Source organism: Zingiber officinale, chromosome 9A (genome assembly GCF_018446385.1).
Source record: "Zingiber officinale cultivar Zhangliang chromosome 9A, Zo_v1.1, whole genome shotgun sequence".
NCBI lineage: Eukaryota > Viridiplantae > Streptophyta > Magnoliopsida > Zingiberales > Zingiberaceae > Zingiber > Zingiber officinale.
The window spans coordinates 24,092,552-24,110,498 of NC_056002.1; the positions used below are offsets into that span (position 1 = coordinate 24,092,552).

The 17,947-nt window shown below is 36.5% G+C and overlaps 2 protein-coding genes across 2 annotated transcripts; both read right to left on the minus strand.

Annotated features, from left to right (window-relative positions):
* Nucleotides 1-1,297: 1,297 nt before the first annotated feature.
* LOC122018977 (digalactosyldiacylglycerol synthase 1, chloroplastic-like) lies at nucleotides 1,298-8,816 on the minus strand. The gene is made up of 7 exons (XM_042576481.1): nucleotides 8,211-8,816; nucleotides 5,427-5,459; nucleotides 4,673-4,760; nucleotides 3,215-3,696; nucleotides 2,868-3,134; nucleotides 2,369-2,718; nucleotides 1,298-2,272 (listed from the first exon to the last, which is right to left on the minus strand). The coding sequence occupies exons 1-7, from the start codon at nucleotides 8,787-8,789 to the stop codon at nucleotides 1,741-1,743; spliced, it is 2,331 nt and encodes a 776-aa protein (XP_042432415.1). The 5' UTR covers nucleotides 8,790-8,816; the 3' UTR covers nucleotides 1,298-1,740.
* Nucleotides 8,817-10,694: 1,878 nt separating this feature from the next.
* On the minus strand, nucleotides 10,695-11,246 carry LOC122019094. The gene has a single exon (XM_042576605.1). The coding sequence runs from the start codon at nucleotides 11,244-11,246 to the stop codon at nucleotides 10,695-10,697; it is 552 nt and encodes a 183-aa protein (XP_042432539.1).
* Between the last annotated feature and the right edge of the window lie 6,701 nt (nucleotides 11,247-17,947).

Genomic DNA, 17,947 nt, shown 5'->3' on the forward strand with positions numbered 1-17,947 from the left:
CGATGACCCTATAACAACTAAGGGAAGGAAAAAGTCCAAAATTACTTAACAAACATTTCCTAACCCCAACCTCCTCCCTCCTTAATCGAGGTTGTTAAAGTATTTGCAACTTATCAACCTCTGGAGAAAAGGCTAGGTTGTTCATTTGCATCAAGGAAAATTACCCTTTAGATGAGTAGACAAAGTTATAGGATGTTAAAAAAGCATTTAGAATTTTTTAATTGGACAATCTAGAGGATTCCAAGCCTAGATTTTGCATGTCCATTATTTCACATAGTTGACTAAGGCATGCAAAAAAAACAAAAATAGTAAATTAATTTTTTTTTCTTAAAGATAAAACTCATCTAGTAAATTTTATTTTTCATATATTATTTTTTAACCCTTCATTTCATTTGAAATGTCTTTTATAATTTAGTTACATCAATTTATAGTTGATTGTCAAGTGATTAGAAAAAAAAAAATTCTTCACGAATATGTACCAATCAATGATTGATTTATACCACATTATATGTCATCTTCTAATCATTCAGGTACCCATGGAATGATCTAGTAAGTTTTATTGAATAGTTAACTATTAATTATATTTTTGAGTGAAAGATCTTAATTAGTTGCTTAAATGGTGTTATTATATGTGAGAAAATAAATTTTACATAACTAAAAATTAGATTTTTCCTATCATAGGTGTTAATTCGCTTAGTTGAGAAAAGATCTTAAAGTTTAATATTGATAATGGATAGGATTTTGTGACAAGATCAATTCTAAATCACAACTTAAAATTAGTCTTGAAATTTTTTTCTCATTCCTCCCTCATCAAATTGTTTACCTTTTCACATCATGCACATGTTGTACCTGTATATCACCTTCTCTGTAGATAATTATAAATCTTTAGTGGTGAAAACAAAAAATTGCTCAAGCATATGGATTAGATTGTGAAAAAAAATGCCATTTTATAATGAGTATATGGTCAGCCAAAAATAGATATGATTCCATCTCTAAGATTATCCCACAGTATAAATCAACTATGCATATTTTAACGAGTATATAGTCCTAAATACATTCACCGAGCATGATTTTGATCGGAGTGAGCATGATTTCACATGGTTATCACAGACGATAACTCAAGGAATTCAAACCACTTAGAGCTTTGTGGAATCCTCCACTGAAAAGAAAGATCTCAATCCACTACCTTACTTTTGGGTATAGAAATTACATGTGGTTCCGATGAGTTTCTTCTCACAAGCCAATTTTGCTTTTGTGCCTTTACTCGAGACAAAATTTTAAATAATAAAATTGCATATACACGCTTAGAACTAATGAGACTTTTTTGTAATCCTCACAATTGTTTAAAGCCAATACATGATTGCACCATGTTCCATACACTGTATAGGCTTCTTAATAGATGTAGATGTCTTATATACATCATATAGTCATAGTAATGCACTAATATGAAGCAACATAAATACACTAAAGGAGAGTTAGAATCCAAAAACCAGCAACTTGATCTGCATTTCCGACATCAATCTGACTAATAACACCGAGGCTTTGACAATCAGAAGTCTCGCATACACAGTAATTGTCCAACTCCTGGTCTTTAGTGACAGCAGTCCGTTGCTGTTTAGGTAGCTTTATGCCAATATCAGTTAGAATGAATGATCAAAATAAATAAAACCCCAGGAAGACCATCGGCCTACCTCTAAAGTATCACAGCAGGTGATTATGGAACCTGTTGTATAGTTCATCTTACCAGCCATATACAGGGTTTTGCACCTGCGGTGGCAGCAGGTTTAAATCCAAAGAATGCTGCTTACTGTAATCACGTGTCCCAGGTATAGCTCCAGTAGACAATCTCAGGATCTCATTACCTGTGAGACAATAATGAGCAAAGGCTAAACCTCCATCCACAGTATCAGACAGAGTTGGCATGGAAATTGATTTCTTAATCTTCCTTTTATTATTTGCTTGTGTACTTTCAGTCTCTTGGTTGCTTAAGACTTTATCAAGTTCAGAATACTCCATAAACCTCTGCGTTGCAGCTTCCCATGACAAGTTATATCTCTGTTCACAAGTCAGGGGTAGGGGTTCATTGTCCATGGCCTCTTTCAATCTTGCTACAAAATCCTCGGAAGTCTTGTAAGTCAGACAGTTAGGAAATGCCCTAAAGAATTCATTTGAAGGGTGATCTGCACATATCACAAACTTGCCCATTGCAAGAGCCTCGGCGGTTGCTGTACAGAGGACATCACTGACACTAGGATTTATGAAAACTTTGTACCTGTGGATACATTAGAAAGACAAAGGATATTAGCACATCACTAGTTGTTAGAGAGGAAATAGAAGTAGCAATTAGCGTTCCTTAGCCACCAATTACCCATGAAGTGCATCATCAGCATGATCCCTTCCATTGAAGAAATTAAGGCTCAAGTCCAACTTCCTTGCTGTCGATTGGACTGCCAGCGAATCCTCACCATTCCCATAGACATCCAACTTGAATCCTTCCAAGTCATTCTTGTGCTTTGCCAACAGATCTATTAACTCCTTATAACCTTTTGCCCAAACCATTTTCCCCAGAAAATATGCTCCTTTGGAAAATGCTTGATTCCCTTGCTCCCTTTCAGCAGCTATTTTTTCTCCAACCATAAGAAATTTAGGATTAACACCATGAACATTGCAAATGGTAGACCTGGGTAGATCCTGAGTAGCTGCAGAAAGCCGCAAAACCTGCAACATTAAATCGTCAAAACGGACTTCTAAACTAGACATTAAAGGAAATAGTTAGACGACAAACAGCATTCTGAAGACCATTTGATTGCTGTTAATTACTAAATTGAATAAACATGTCAAAAAAATATCGAGTTGCAAATTCATGCCTTATGGCAATATGCTCGAGTTACCCAGTTGTTGATATGTTTGACGAAGAAGGCTTGGATAGCTCCATTCTTCTCTCTTTTAATGTATTCCAGGTAATTTGTGTGAACCACACCAACAACATAATTAAACTTATCTGTCCATCGTTTTCCATGATGATACCAATTTAGGTGTTCTGGCTCTTCCAAAATAGCAATATCAACCTCTTTTGAAGGAATAAACTGAGTGGTGTCCCCAGCAGGTATAATACTTCGTCTTTCTTTTGAGAACTAAAACCAATTTAATTATGTTAAAAACAATAGTATTGCAAAATTTAGACAACAGAACCCAAGATGTTCAACATAGTTACCTTTCCTGGATAGAAGGAGATCTTAAAATCAGCCTTGAAGCCAACCCGATTCTCCAGCCAGTTCCTTATATATGCTTCCTGCTCTTCAGGAGAACTAAAACTCAAACTGTCGGGATAAACTAGCACCTGATCTGACTTGCAAAGCCAGGGAACCACCAAAGTAACATCTTGTTTTGCAGATTTAGCCATATATGCAGCTCGGAGTAATGGATTTACAGCAGTGCCAGTCATCCATGGGAGACTGGCTGTTGTTACAATTGCAACATGGTGCTTCTTATCTGCTTTTTCATGCTTTACAGGGTCAGTCCAAAAACCTCCATCATAATGATGTCCTGTACTTTCAAGGACACTGGCAATTCTCAAATCAAGATCGTGAGTGCACTCATTTCCATTCAAGGATAACTCCTTTACAGAATGAGAACGTGGAATAAGCTTGTCTTTGTGCCTGTGGCACAATGATTCAATAATTTTATCACATGTATCTGCAGACAAAAAACCATAACATAAGATGATACGCCCAAAACTATGGCAAACCTCTTTGAAACTCAGCATAACTTATCAAATTATCAAGTTTCAAGTATCAAACACTTCAACCTTTAGTAAACGGCAATAAATCAAAATGCTAAGAACAAAAGAATCAAGTCCAAAAAACAAACAAGAAATCATGAAATCCTTTTTGAAAAATACAATTTCTTACTCAATATCATTGAGATCTCATGTATCTAGAAGAAAGAAGACGCAAAATAACCATCATGAATTGTCCATATTTCTACAACTTGGATTCTTCATTAACCCCCTTTGACATTCATGACACCGCCGTTTAAGGGGACACTCATAAACTCTATTGATTACATGTAAAAAAATTAAAAAGAAAAAAAAACGTGTTGAACACAGATTGACACAGGTTATGCACTCATGCCCAAGTCCACCAGACTAGCAAGATTTGAGTGTTCAGAATCAGTTTCAGTAATAACTTATAGAAAAAGAAATGTAAGTAATACCCATTCATAAGAAATAATTTCCATGCCATTTTCTATATTAGGCGTATGATAGCCAAGAGCCTAGGGTGTGATTGGTCCAAACAAACCACAGTGCTTCTGTATTGAAAACAGGTTTTGCAATAATAAATAAAAATAAAAATAAATAAATGATAACTATAGTCATTCATAAGAAATTGGATGAATGAGCCAAGAGTTCAGGATGTGACTGAACAAGGCCACTGATAAAGATATTAGATGCACGTCTTAGGACAATTGGCCTTTGCTCAAATATCTGACATCAAATGCCAACACAATCAGTGTAATACATTTTAACTCAAAAGACAATTAAACACAGGACAGGCCAAGCCTAAAAAACATAGTAGCCATGAAATGAGTAACCAAAGGTTAAAAATAAAAATAAAAATTCTACGGGCAACCAAAAATCAGCAGGAGGCCACTCCAACAACAAATTACATACCTCGCTGTATTCCAAGGTGATCAAGAAGTGGGACAGATTGCTTAACAAGATGTGCCAACAGTTCAGGTAGATGCAATGGTGGAATTTCCTGTATTCAAAAGAAATAAATATCACAGATGACACAAAAATTAACACATCATGGGAGGGCACTTTTTCCGGTGTAGATATTACAAATTATTTAAATTTAAGATTTTATCACAGACATGCAGTTAGGCCGTGGATTAACTTAGCTGTGCTGCTTTAAGTGTGGCTTGGAAATTTCCTTTTTTTGGTAAAAACTGTGTTTATTATCAATGTCTTTATTCCTATCTGATATTTTTATGATATATCTTAATGTTTCTTTAGATTGAATCATACTGCTAATATAAACTAGGAGTTTTGAATTATTTGAAATTATATGGCTCTAAAATTCTATTTAGAGAAATAGTTTTTAAGATCCTTGAAAATATGCCACTCAAGAACCTCATAAAGTCTACAGATGTTTCCAGATTTTACATGAGGTGTATATATACAATTTAATTGATTTTTTTTCCTCTTTGAGATACAAGTGGAGAGGTTTATTTGCTTAAATATGATCTGTTTTTCCTTCTTTAATCCCTAATCTCCACTCTCTATCCAATAATTGGAAAGGCAGCAAGATCAGATCACAGCTTTGGTGACATGAAAATTTCCTCGAATTCACATGAAATCTTTGTGATGAGTAACAAAAAAAAGTCCTAAAAAGAAAAAACTCAAAAAACACTCTACAACTAACCTTAGGTTCTTGAGGCTCCCGTACAAATGATCCCTGCAACAAAAATACAAGCCAAGTAAGTATTGTTCTTGAAAATGCCAGCCTAGGTAAGAATATCCATCTAAACTGAAACAATCAAGAAATGAAAAAAGTAGTTCATTGAGGCTAAGTCAATTTAATTTGCACTTAAAAGGAAATATGTGAAGTAATTTAATGTTCTTTAATTCTGAAAGGACTACCACTCGCAATAAATGGAAGGATATAACACCAATGAGCAAATTTCATTTGAGTAGAGCATATGTACAGGGGAGCATTCCAATGGAAGACCATAAAGCCAAGTCATTATTATTTTAAGTCAAACCATGTAGAGCTACCTTTCATATGTAAGACAAATTAAAGCCTAATGAATAACAATGATAATTTGGTGGTATGATTGCTTGTGCGGTTGTGCCCAAAACTAAGATACCATAATTGAGAATTCAAAACTTTATTCCTCCAACACAAGAAAATTAAATGAAGCCGTCAAGCTACAAATAGAAAGATTTTATTCATGGTTGTCAAACCAGTATCAAAATAAAATAAAAAACTAAATATCAGTAATATTGGATCAATAGGATCAGTCATATTGGAAATGTTGAGAAAATAAGAGACAGTTTCATATATGAGATAACAATTGTGATCAATTATCTATAATGTACATGTTTTACCAAATCCCTAATGTAAATGAAAATGTACATGTATTAAATCATTAAAAATAATAAACCACATCTAAAAATCTTGATGCAATAAATAATATTAATGTATTTTTAATAAATAAAATCAAAATGTCTAAAAAAATGTTAAAACCATATGTATTACTCTAAAATTATCATTTTATTCTTAAAATTATTTAATAAAATTATATTATCATTTAATTTTTCATATATTTAGTTGAGAGCTAAATCTCAACATAAAACTCATCCAGATCAAATTTAGAGCGTTCCTCTCAATCAACAATATTTTTTTCTCAATTGACTCCTAATTGAGATAGATGAGACACTTGATGATCTTCTAACAATCTAGAGGGATGGCAAGGTTGAAAATTTTATGGCGGTCCGCACATCATCGGCCAAACTTGACAACCAAGGTTTTATAGAGTGAAATTCAATTGAATATGAATGTCCAAATATAAAATAAATTTGCATTAGTATAGAAAGAGGACAGCCAAAGTTTATTAAAATAATTGCTTTACTCAAGAAATTTGCACTTCATCTCGAAATGCCCAAAGAAAAGATGAATGTTCAAAAGAATTGACAAGCATTGCCATTTTTTTGGGTTAAAAATTTGATTCGTGCATTAATGGGTACAAGATGCATTGCACATTAGGCATGACATTAATAGAATTATATAATCATGCACATTGCTGCCTGTAGCAAGATTCCACCTGCAATCATGGCATAGTCTAGAGACATAAAAATATGATAGCTTATTAGTATCACCAATTGTAAAATTAGTTTTATACATATTAGGGTGTTCAATTAAGAAAAATAACTAATTTGATTCCCATTTCTTCTGCCCCTCTTTTTTTGCATTTTCAAATCAATATAAGATGATGCAGTGTAGATACACTTACCATGTCAACGGATCAATGGATCATTGACATGTATCTATTAGAGGCTTAGTACTACATGAATGGGGCTCAAACAGTTTGAGGCAAGATCAACAAGTGAGGTATCAACATGTGTCCAATCAATTGGATCAACATAGAAGAGTCATTCTAAGGACAGACTGTCCATGCTTGGGATTATCCAAACATATAGTGTAACTAGTATTTGTCATCTACTCACTCTAAGGTCTATTAAAGAACGGCAAAGGCAAGGGCACTTTTGAACTGGCTAACAATCCAAAAATAGTGATCATCCAGGCATAAGGAAGTGCTACCTTGAATCTTTTCACTCTACTAAATCTCCAATTCAACACAAATTTTCCACACAATCTCCACTTTAGCCTAGACTTTCTTCATAAACTTCACCTCAGCCCCATACATCACAACTGCCCCTTGCATCTAAAACCAACCAACATTTACTCAATTGCTTGTGCATAAGCCCGTCATACTAGAACCAAATGCAAACCATCTCAAATGAGGTGCTAACAACTCAGCCAAATTGCATCTCTAGCTGAACAATGCCCACTTTGGGCAAGCATTACCCACCTCAATGGAAGCTAGTAAAGCGAACCCAAACCCATCCTAACCCTAATTCAACTGAAATCTTTGTCACTTTAGTCTCCTCTAGCCCACCACTTAAAACCAAAGTCTGAATTGGATTGAGAGAACTAATGGATTTCTCTAACTGTTGTAATTTCCCTACATCATGGGAAAAAGTGGGTTTCATAAAATTGCACTCAAGAATGTGAAATAAAATAGGGTAACTGCTTATTTAGTTGGTCTAGACAGGAAATAGTGGGTTTCATGTTGCACTCAAGAGGATGAAATAGAACAAAATAAGTGCTTGCTTAGTTGGTCTAGATACAACACTCGTGTATACATGATTCAGTACTTCTTAAGAGCCATTTTAACGAGTTCAGCAAGTGTTAAATCAGTAAATTAGCATTTTAAAAAAAAAAATGGATGAGCAGAAGACAATTTGCAAAAACGATAACAAAAGAAACACAAAAAGAAAGGTCCAAGAAATCTAATTATTCACATTACAAGATCAGTGGCATCTTCCTCGGTACTAAATTTCTATGCTATTAGCATATTCATCAAAATATAAGACATCAAGAAATAGAGAAGAATGCGGTATTAGAGAGATAAATAGCAGTCACCAGGCTCAATTTCATTTTCTCAACCAACTCGTTGCTGGTCGACTGGCTCTTCCGCTCAAACTCCTTGATCCCCTTCTTGAGGATCCGAATAGGTTCCCACTCCTTCCCTTTCTCCTCCTCCTCCGCCCCATTCCATAGGACCCTCCTCCGGCCCCGGGCTCCGTCTTTGCTGGGATCGAGAACCACCCCAACCTCATCTATCTCGGAGACAACGGCGCTCCTTATGGCGGACAGATCGATCCCGATGGTGGCCTTAGGGGCCCACTTCTCGAGCACCTTCCGGCTGAAGTCGGGCGCGGAGTATGTCTTCCGGAGTTCGGACAACTTGGGTTGGATGCGCTTGACGATCTCGAACTCCGACGGAGAGGAGAAGGCATGGACTGATGACGGAAAGCCAAAGAGGTTCTCGAACTCGCGATCGGCGAGGGTCTTGAGGGAGTTGGCGCGGGAGCGCATGAGACGGAGGTCGGCACCGGCCGAATCGCGCACCTCGCGCCATCCCCGGTAGAAGAAGGACAGAGCCTTCTCCGCCGATCCGGCGCTCGGCGGCGCACTCTCCGCTCCCGGGTCGATCATCATGGCCACGAAGATTCCAGGTTTTCCGTAAAAAACGATTTTATTGGAAGATGCACGGAACGTTAAGGGGTAAGGTGGGGTCTGCAGAGTAAGACACTTGGCGTAGTATGGTTGGTGAGAGAGTTCTATTCCGGATTGTATCCGAGGGAAGTTTTCATCTTGAATCAGTTTAAAACTCTATTTACATTTCCATCCCTAAAAAATAAATTATTTGGAACGAGGCGGACGCTGACCGAGTCTGTTGGCCCGTGCAATTCGTTGAGATCTAATTAAAATCTAAAAAATATATATAAAAATTTGCTTTAAATGCGAATCATTCAATGGTTATTTTGAGCTAGGGAGCTAAATGGGTCATGCCTTTGTTAAAATTTATTTCAAATCCTTATACATTTTTTTTCAAAAATAAAAACAATAATTGAAAACTTATTTTAAAACTATATTTAAAGGAGGTCGACCTTAATTCTCGATATTTTATTTAGTATCATATTAATTAATTTGGACGAAGCTAAAAATTATATCATGCCTAACATATGCCATGGGTTGTGTAGGTGTTTGCCTAAATAAGCTTGCTGGTGGTGTCATGTAAAAGCAAGACAGTTAGAAATTAAAATTTAATATATATATATATAAAGGATATTTTACTCGACTCTTTTTAAATGCAAGACTGAGATGTCTTGAATTGATTTGAGGCTCCTCAATTGTTGTAAACGATATTTTTTCTTTTTTTGCAACTGTGGCACCTCGATGGCGTCTTAATTGTTATTAGTATTTTTTTTGTTTATTTTTTTAATTTGAAATTAAGCCAATTAAAATTTATCTCTAGGATTCAAGGATTAAATTATAGTATTCAAGTTTAAAAAAATTAAATGAATAAAATTTTAAAGGCTCGTAGCGCATAATATATAGTATTTAGGTTACGAGATTTGTTTTTTATTTTCTTTGGGTTTAGAAGTTAGGATAAATAGAAAATTTAACTTACCAAGTAAAGTTTAAAATCAATTAAATTATTGAAATAATTATTTAAGTTTGATTTAGTTCCATTAAAATATGATAATACTCATATCAAATCAGAAAAAAAAAATATTAATAATAATAAAATAAAATAAAATTTATTTAAATATAAATAATAATATATCATGTCATTTAATGGGATAAAATTGGATTTTTTTTTTTTGTTTGATTATTTAATTTATTTTATATTTTAATTTTATTTAGTTAATTAGTAAATTTAATATTATAAATTTATTTATTCGAGTTTGTTTGTTTATTTATAAATTTGATTAAAAAAACTATTGATAAATATAATTCATAAATTTTATTGATAAATATTAAATAATGTTTGAGAAGAACAATGAAATTCACAATCTTTCTTCAGGCAACTAACTTCTTGAATATACCCCTCCGCCAACTATGCGCGATGTCTAAAGCCAAGTTTGTCCTCCGCATCTTTCCAATCTCAATTGCTTCTTCTTGCCTTCATCTGAATGCGAGGAAGATAGCAGAGTCCATGGTTGGTGCCTACAGCTACATTTTTAGTAGGAAGGTCCACCCAATTGAATTAATTTACAGCTCGACAGCACAGCGGTTCTGCACATGAACCCTAACTGAACAAAAAACTTGAGTGCCTTACGAGACTACTGTCACAGCATGCAGCCACCTGCCTGTTAATAATTTCCAGACAAGAGGGAAAGAGGAAAGCAGAGAGAAACAGAGCAATTTGTTAAAACACTTTTGTAGACTCCAAAGCTGCATAAAGAAATAGGAGTGGTGTTTGCTTTTCAGAAGTATCAGAGCTTTTGTTTTCTTCAATTTGGTGCTTTTTCATGGATGGATGTCTGCTAAAGCAATGGAAAGAGATGCATCTCCTTTGGATCACTTGGCATTGAACGTTGTCTTCATCTGCATCGTCTACAGCTGAGCTGAGCAGAAGAGCCGTAGGGAACGGAAACTTGAATTGGCTTCTACCAGCACAACCTCGTCGGCAGCCGCCGCCTCCGCGGCCCGAGGCGGAGATGGCAACGGGGTGTAGAATTCCGGCGACGGACAAGGCGTAGCGAATGGCGTGTCTTCTTTTTCCTCCTCCTCGGCGTCCTCATCGTGCCCTTCCTCCGCCTCCTCGGCGATGCTGTAGAGGGAGCGCGAGGGTCCCAAGTGCATCTCTTGCCACCGGACGAACTCCTGCTCCTCCTCTTCCTCCTCGGCCGCCGGATTCGGGGAAGACAGCGGAGGCTTCGGAGGGGCGTGATCTGCGGCGGCAGGCTCGACGCGGGAGCGATGCTTGAAGCAGGGAGCGACGAGGAGGAGGAACGCCCTGCGGGTCCGGCCGGGGGAAGAGCGGCCGAGCTCGGGATCGGTGGAGGGAGCCCGGAGACGGCAGTGGAGAAGGTAGAGGAGCTCAGAGAGCAAGGCAAGAAGAGCGAGAGAGAGGAGGGAGACGAGAGCGAAGTAGAGCGCAGTCATGGCGTGCGAGGAGAGTTGAGAGAGAGAGGCGGAGTCGAGACAGACGGCACGCGAGTTGGATTGTGTTAAAAACAGAGAAGGCTTTAAATGGGGCCGCGTGGATTGCACGTGAGGTGACCACTTTTTGTATAGGGTGCTAATTGTTGGCGAAAAGAAAATTTCATGGGAGAAAAAAATTATGGAAGAGTAGGAGAATAAAAAGAAAGTGCTTCATTTATTTTATTAATGAAAAAGGTATATATTTATAAATTTATTGAATAACACTAATAAAATAATTTTGTTTTAATTCTATCTTCACGAGACTCTTATCTTTATCATGATACATCATCAAATTCTATCCTATCACAAACTCTCATCAATAATTGCCACCTCATCATTCTATCTTCATAAACTTTTATTAATAAGTTTTTTCTCTAAAAATAAAATATAATTCTCAACACCCCTCAACTTGATTTTGTGACTCAAAACAAATATCACATTTTGATGAAGTCTTCAAATTTGAGTGACTTTGTAAAGATGTCAGCAACTTGATCTTTAGTATTCACATAGACTAGTTCCACATCTTTGTTTTTCACATATTCGCGAATAAAATGAAAGCAAACATCAATATTCTTACTTCTTTGATGATATACAGGATTCTTCCTAATGCAATTGTCGATTTGTTATTAATGCAAATTTGAGTTGTTTCATTTTGTTCAAATTTTATCTCCTTTAGCAAGCTTAGCCATATAGCATAACTAACATATGAGGATGCTGCAGTGTACTCTGCTTCACAAGTGGAAAAAGTAACAATAGGTTTTTTTTTTTTTTTGACATCCAAGAAAATGTTGTATCTCTAACGAAGAATGCAAAGCCGGAAGTGTTTCTCCGCTCATCACAGTCTCCACCCCAATCACTATCCGGTCGAGTGCAAGTTAGGTACCGCAAGCTTCCCACCAAGCTTTTGAAACGTGTGGGATCAATCGTCTTTCCTTCGTCACTTTTGGATAGCTTTGTTCCACAGTCCACCGGTATGTTAATTGGATTACAATCATCCATTCTAAATCTCTTAAGGACCTCCTTTGCATATTGTTTTTGAGTCATAAATAGGTCATCAACTCCTTGTTTCACCTCCAAGTCAAGAAAGTAGGACATAAGTCCCATATCAGTCATATCAAATGCTTTTCCCATAGCTTCCTTAAAAAGTTTTATCATTTGATGTGAACTTCCTATCAAAATTAGATTATCTACATATTATGATACCAATAAGATGTTATCATTATCTGCTCTTACATAAAGAGCATGCTCATAAGAGCATTACATAAAGTCATTTTCTTTGACATATGCATCAATTCTTGAATTTCATGCTCTCGGTGCTTGCTTCAAGCCATAGAGAGTTTTGTTCAATTTCAACACCTTTCTTTCTTGCCCCATCTTGATGTAACCAGCCGGTTGCTCAAGATAGACTTCTTCTTCTAAGTAGCTATTAAGAAATATCGATTTGACATCAAGTTGAAATATTTGCCACTTTAGTTGAGCAGCTAAAGAGATTATCAACCTTATAGTTTCTATTCGGGCAACGGAAGCAAACACTTCTTCGTAGTCAATGTCAGCCTTTTGTTTGTAGTCTTTTGCCACAAGTCGCGCTTTGTACTTTTCTATTTCTCCTTGAGCATTTTTCTTCACTTTATAAACTCACTTCACACCAATGGGTTTATGGTCATTGGGAAAAGTAGTAAGATGTCAAGTTTCATTCTTCTCAATTGCCTTCATCTCTTCATCCATGGCTTTCTTCCATTTGTTATTTTTAATAGCTTCTTCAAAAGATACAATCTCTTCATTAGCATAAAGACAAATGAGATTAACTGGAGTTGTCACCTCATATAATTCTTGAAGACTCCTTGTCTTTTGTGGTGGAGGATTTTCTCCATCCGAGGATGATGAAGAAGTAGGCGACGGTGGTGGAGTTAGTTCTTTATCCTTCACTTGTTCTTTTTCTTAAAATTCAACATCTCTACTTATGATAATCATTCTGTTCACTGGATTATAGAGTTTGTAAGCCTTCGATCTTGCATCATAGCCAATGAAAATGCAAGGTAAGCTTTTGTCATCAAGCTTCATTTTTCTTTGATCCGGAATGTGTGCATAGGCAATACACCAAAAAATCTTCAAATGAGATACATATGGCTTGTATCCGGTCCATGCTTCTTGAGGTGTAATTCCTTCTAGATTCCTTGTAGAAGATTTATTTAGCAAATACATCGCACAGTTTACGGCTTCAGCCCAAAATTCTTTAGGCACTTCTTTTGTTTTTAGCATACTCTGAACTATGTCAAGAATAGTTCGGTTCTTCCTTTCAGCAACTCCATTTTGTTGAGGGGAGTAAGGTGCGGTTAAAGGCCTCCAGATGCTATGATTTTTGCAGCATTTTTCAAATTTTTTGAGATGAATTCACCACCATGATTTGACCGCATTGCCTTGATAGTATAGCCAGATTGATTTTCTACCAATCCTTTGAATTCCTTAAACTTCTCAAAAGCATCATCTTTATTCATCAAAAGATAGACCCAAGTTTTCCTGTTGTAATCATCAATAAAGGTTAGAAAATATCGACGACCTCCAAAGGAGGTCGGAGTGATTATCATGTCGGACTAAGTCCACATGCAGGGTTTACATGATAATCCTTATGAGCTTCTCAAGGGGACATCATCAACCTAAATAAATAGGACACAGTTTCCTTTTATAATCAACAACACATCATATAAATGATATTATCTCTCAACTTATCGGGCCTATTGATTTAACGAATAAATCTCACCCATTGATAAGTTAAAGAAATAAATACTAAGTATATGTGTTTGTTATTATATCAGGATTAAGAGTACGCACATCCATAATAATAAAGGTTCTATTTTTTTATATAGTTAGTATAAATCGAACAACCTCAAATGATCCGTTCAATACACACATAATGTACTAGTATAATTTTATAATTAAGACAAACTAATATCAAATTACACTACAACTGTTACAATGATTTGCCTCTATCCATCTTGGTTGTGAGCTACTATTTATAATTTATAAGGAACCGATAACATGATTTTCTATGTGACACCACACACTATGTCATCTACAATATAAATTAAATGGACAACTGCATCGACATATATATAAATATAAAATGCAAACATTTGACCAAAGTGGTTTTCATTTCAAAATATCTCAAAAATCGATGTTCATACAAAAGTTAGGTTTATAGTATACATCCCAACAATCTCCCACTTATACTAAAAGACTATGCTGTCATATATGCTGCCATACATCTGATTCTCATCCCATCAACATGCCCATCAAAAGATCTCACCGGAAGGGCCTTAGTGAAAGGATCTGTCAGGTTATCTGCTGATGCAATCTTGGCGATAACAACTTCTCCTCGGTTTACGATGTCTCGTATCAGGTGGTACTTGCGCTCAATGTGTTTACTTGCCTTATGGGCTCATGGTTCCTTCGAGTTTGCTACTGCACCACTATTATCACAATAAATTGTGATAATTTTGGGTAAACTAGGAATCACATCTATATCCATCAAGAAGTTTCTGAGCCATACATCTTCTTTGGCTGCCTCAGAGGCTGCCACATACTCAGCTTCCATGGTGGAGTCCGAAACGTATTTCTGCTTAACACTCCTCCATGTTATGGCTCCACCTCCCAAAGTAACACATACCCCGAGGTTGACTTATTACTGTCCCTATCTGATTGGAAGTCTGAATCCGTGTAACACACAGGGAGCAAATTATCTACCTGGTAAACCAGCATATAATCTCTAGTCCTTCTCAGGTACTTTAATATATGCTTTATGACAGTCCAATGTCCATGTCCTGGGTTACTTTGATATCTACTAACCATGCCCACAATAAAACAGATATCCGGTCTCGTACATAACATCGCATACATTAGGCTTCCTACAGTCGAAGCATAAGGAACTGTCTTCATCTCCTCTATCTCTTTTGATGTCTTAGGACACATCTCTTTAGATAAAGGTACTCTATGTCGAAAAGGTAGAAAACCTTTTTAGGAGTTTTGCATGCTAAAACGAGCTAGGATAGTATCGATGTATGAAGCTTAGGATAAACACAACATCCTTTTCTTGTGATCCCTTATTACTTTGATCCCAAAAATATGTCCACATTCTCCCAAGTCTTTCATATCAAACTGCTTGGGCATCCATACCCTTACGTCTGACAATACTTTGACATTATTGCCAATGAGCAAAATGTTATCTACGTATAGTACAAGAAATATCACCACGTTTCTGTCACCTTTCTTTTATACACAAGACTCATCCGGACACTGAATGAATCCATAAGACTGGATCACTTTATCAAACCGGATGTTCCAAGATCTCGAAGCTTGCTTCAGTCCATAAATGGACCGATTGAGATTACATACAAGATGCTCTTTGCCCTTTGCAATGAATCTCTCTGGTTGTTTCATATAGATGTTTTCTTCAAGACTTTCATTAAGGAAAGCTGTCTTGACATCCATTTGTCAAACCTCATAATCCATATGAGCAGCAATAGATAAAAGAATCTAGATAGACTTAAACATAGCTACCGGCGAAAAAGTTTTCTCATAATCGATTCCCTCTTTCTGAGTATACCCCTTCGCAACAAACCTCGCTTTAAAGGTTTCCACCTTCCCGTCTGTTCCTCTTTTCCTTTTGTAGACCCATTTACATCCAATGACTTTTACACCATTTGGTGGTTCTGCAAGCTTCCAGACCTAATTAGAATGCATAGATTCTATTTCAGAGTTCATTGCACTTTGACAAGATGTTACATCTTTATCTTAGAGTGCGTTATCATATGTCCAAGGATCAGCTTCATGTTCACCAGGGATCAAGTTCGAAGACTCCCAAAAACATGAATCTATCAGGTTGTTTAACAACCCTCCCACTACGACGAGGCACTACCTGTAATTGTGCATCATTTGTAACACATGTTGTAGTTACTTGTGGTATTGCATCTTGTACTGTTGATACTAAAGTAGAAGTGTTCTCTCTTATTTTCTCAAAAATAATTTTACTCATGGCTTGTGGTTCATTACATAGTCCTCTTCTAAAAATTGGGCATTGGTGCTAACAATGACCTTCTGATCTTTAGGACTATAAAACAAATCACCTTTCGTTCCTTTAGGATAACCTACAAACAAGCGAACTTTTGTACGTGATTCTAACTTATCAACATCTCCCTTCATCACATGTTTTGGACTACCCCAAATCGGAATGTGTCTTAGACTAGGCTTACGCTCATTCCACAATTCTGTGGGAGTAGAGGGTACTGACTTAGAATACACCAAGTTCAGAATGTACGCCGCCGTTTCCAGAGCATATCCCCAAAATGAATTTGGTAATTCTGAATAACTCATCATTGATCTAACCATTTCCATAAGAGTCATATTCATTTGTTCCGCCATATCCTTCTGTTGGGGTGTACCAAGTGTAGATAATTGGGATTGAATCCCGACCTCTGATAAGTAATTCCTAAACTCTCCTAAGAAGTACTCTCCACCACGATCAGATCGTAGTGTCTTGATACTTTTACCATGTCGTTTCTCCACATCAGCCTTGTACTCTTTGAACTTATCAAAGCATTCAAACTTGCGGCGCATCAAGTAAATGTACTCATATCTCGAATAGTTGTCTATAAAAGAGACAAAATATTCGAAATCACCTCTTGCCTGGATAGTTATAGGTCCACACAAATTAGAATGAACCAATTCCAAAACTTCTTTGGCTCTATACCCCTGTGCCTTAAAAGGTCCCTTGGTCATTTTTCCTTCCAAGCAAGATTCGCAGGTTGGAAAGTTTTCCACCACTAATGAACTCAGAGGTCCATCGGCTATTAACCTTTGAATCCTACTCAAGTTAATATGACATAGTCTTAGATGACAAAGGTATGTTTGGTTCATTTTCGAATGTTGCTTTCTCTTATTAGAATTAGAAGATGTGTTATTAATTTCCATTTGTTGCATTGTGGGAGTTATTAGATTAAGAGTATACAAATTGTCAACCAACATACCAGAACAGATAACCATCCTATTTTTCTTGACAACCACTTTGTCATCAAAAGAAATAGAATATCCATCCATAAATAATTTAGAAACTAAAATCAAGTTCTTTCTAAAACATGGTACGTAAAGACAATTTCTCAAAATCAAAGTTTTATTCCTATCAAAAGATAAATAAACATCTCCCACTGCAACAACCGTCACTTTCGTAGCATTACCCATGTAGATGGTGATCTATCCTTCATGTAGTTGTCGAGTTTCCTGGAACCCCTGCAATGAATTGCAGACATGATCAATGGCTCCCGTATCTACACACCAGGTACCGGTAGATAACACCGCTAAACATGTTTCAATAACTAATGAATGAGATATACATTTATCGTTCTCTTTTCTGCAAAGACAGTCCACCTTCTAATGTCCAGACTGCTTGCATGTGAAGCACTTGCCTTTCGGCTTCTTCACACCTGTCGGCAGCCCAGTCCCTTGAGGTCGAATCACTTTCTTTACTGAACCAGCTTGTTTCTTTTTCTTCTTCTTGCCTTTCGGCTTAGAAGCAAAAACGTTTTCAGCAATGTGAATTTGAGAACTTTGACGAAATAGCCCTTCTGCTGCTTGGATTTCTGTCAAAAGTTCCGCCAATGAATAAGTCCTTT

Excerpts from the sequence above, each read along its gene's own strand:
- LOC122018977 (XM_042576481.1), bottom strand. The coding sequence starts at position 8,789 with ATGATGATCGACCCGGGAGCGGAGAGTGCGCCGCCGAGCGCCGGATCG. Across the intron at positions 2,719-2,867 it reads CTCGAGCATATTGCCATAAG|GTTTTGCGGCTTTCTGCAGC; the intron begins GCATGAATTTGC and ends TTAATGTTGCAG. Across the intron at positions 2,273-2,368 it reads GCTGATGATGCACTTCATGG|GTACAAAGTTTTCATAAATC; the intron begins GTAATTGGTGGC and ends ATGTATCCACAG.
- LOC122019094 (XM_042576605.1), bottom strand. The coding sequence starts at position 11,246 with ATGACTGCGCTCTACTTCGCTCTCGTCTCCCTCCTCTCTCTCGCTCTT.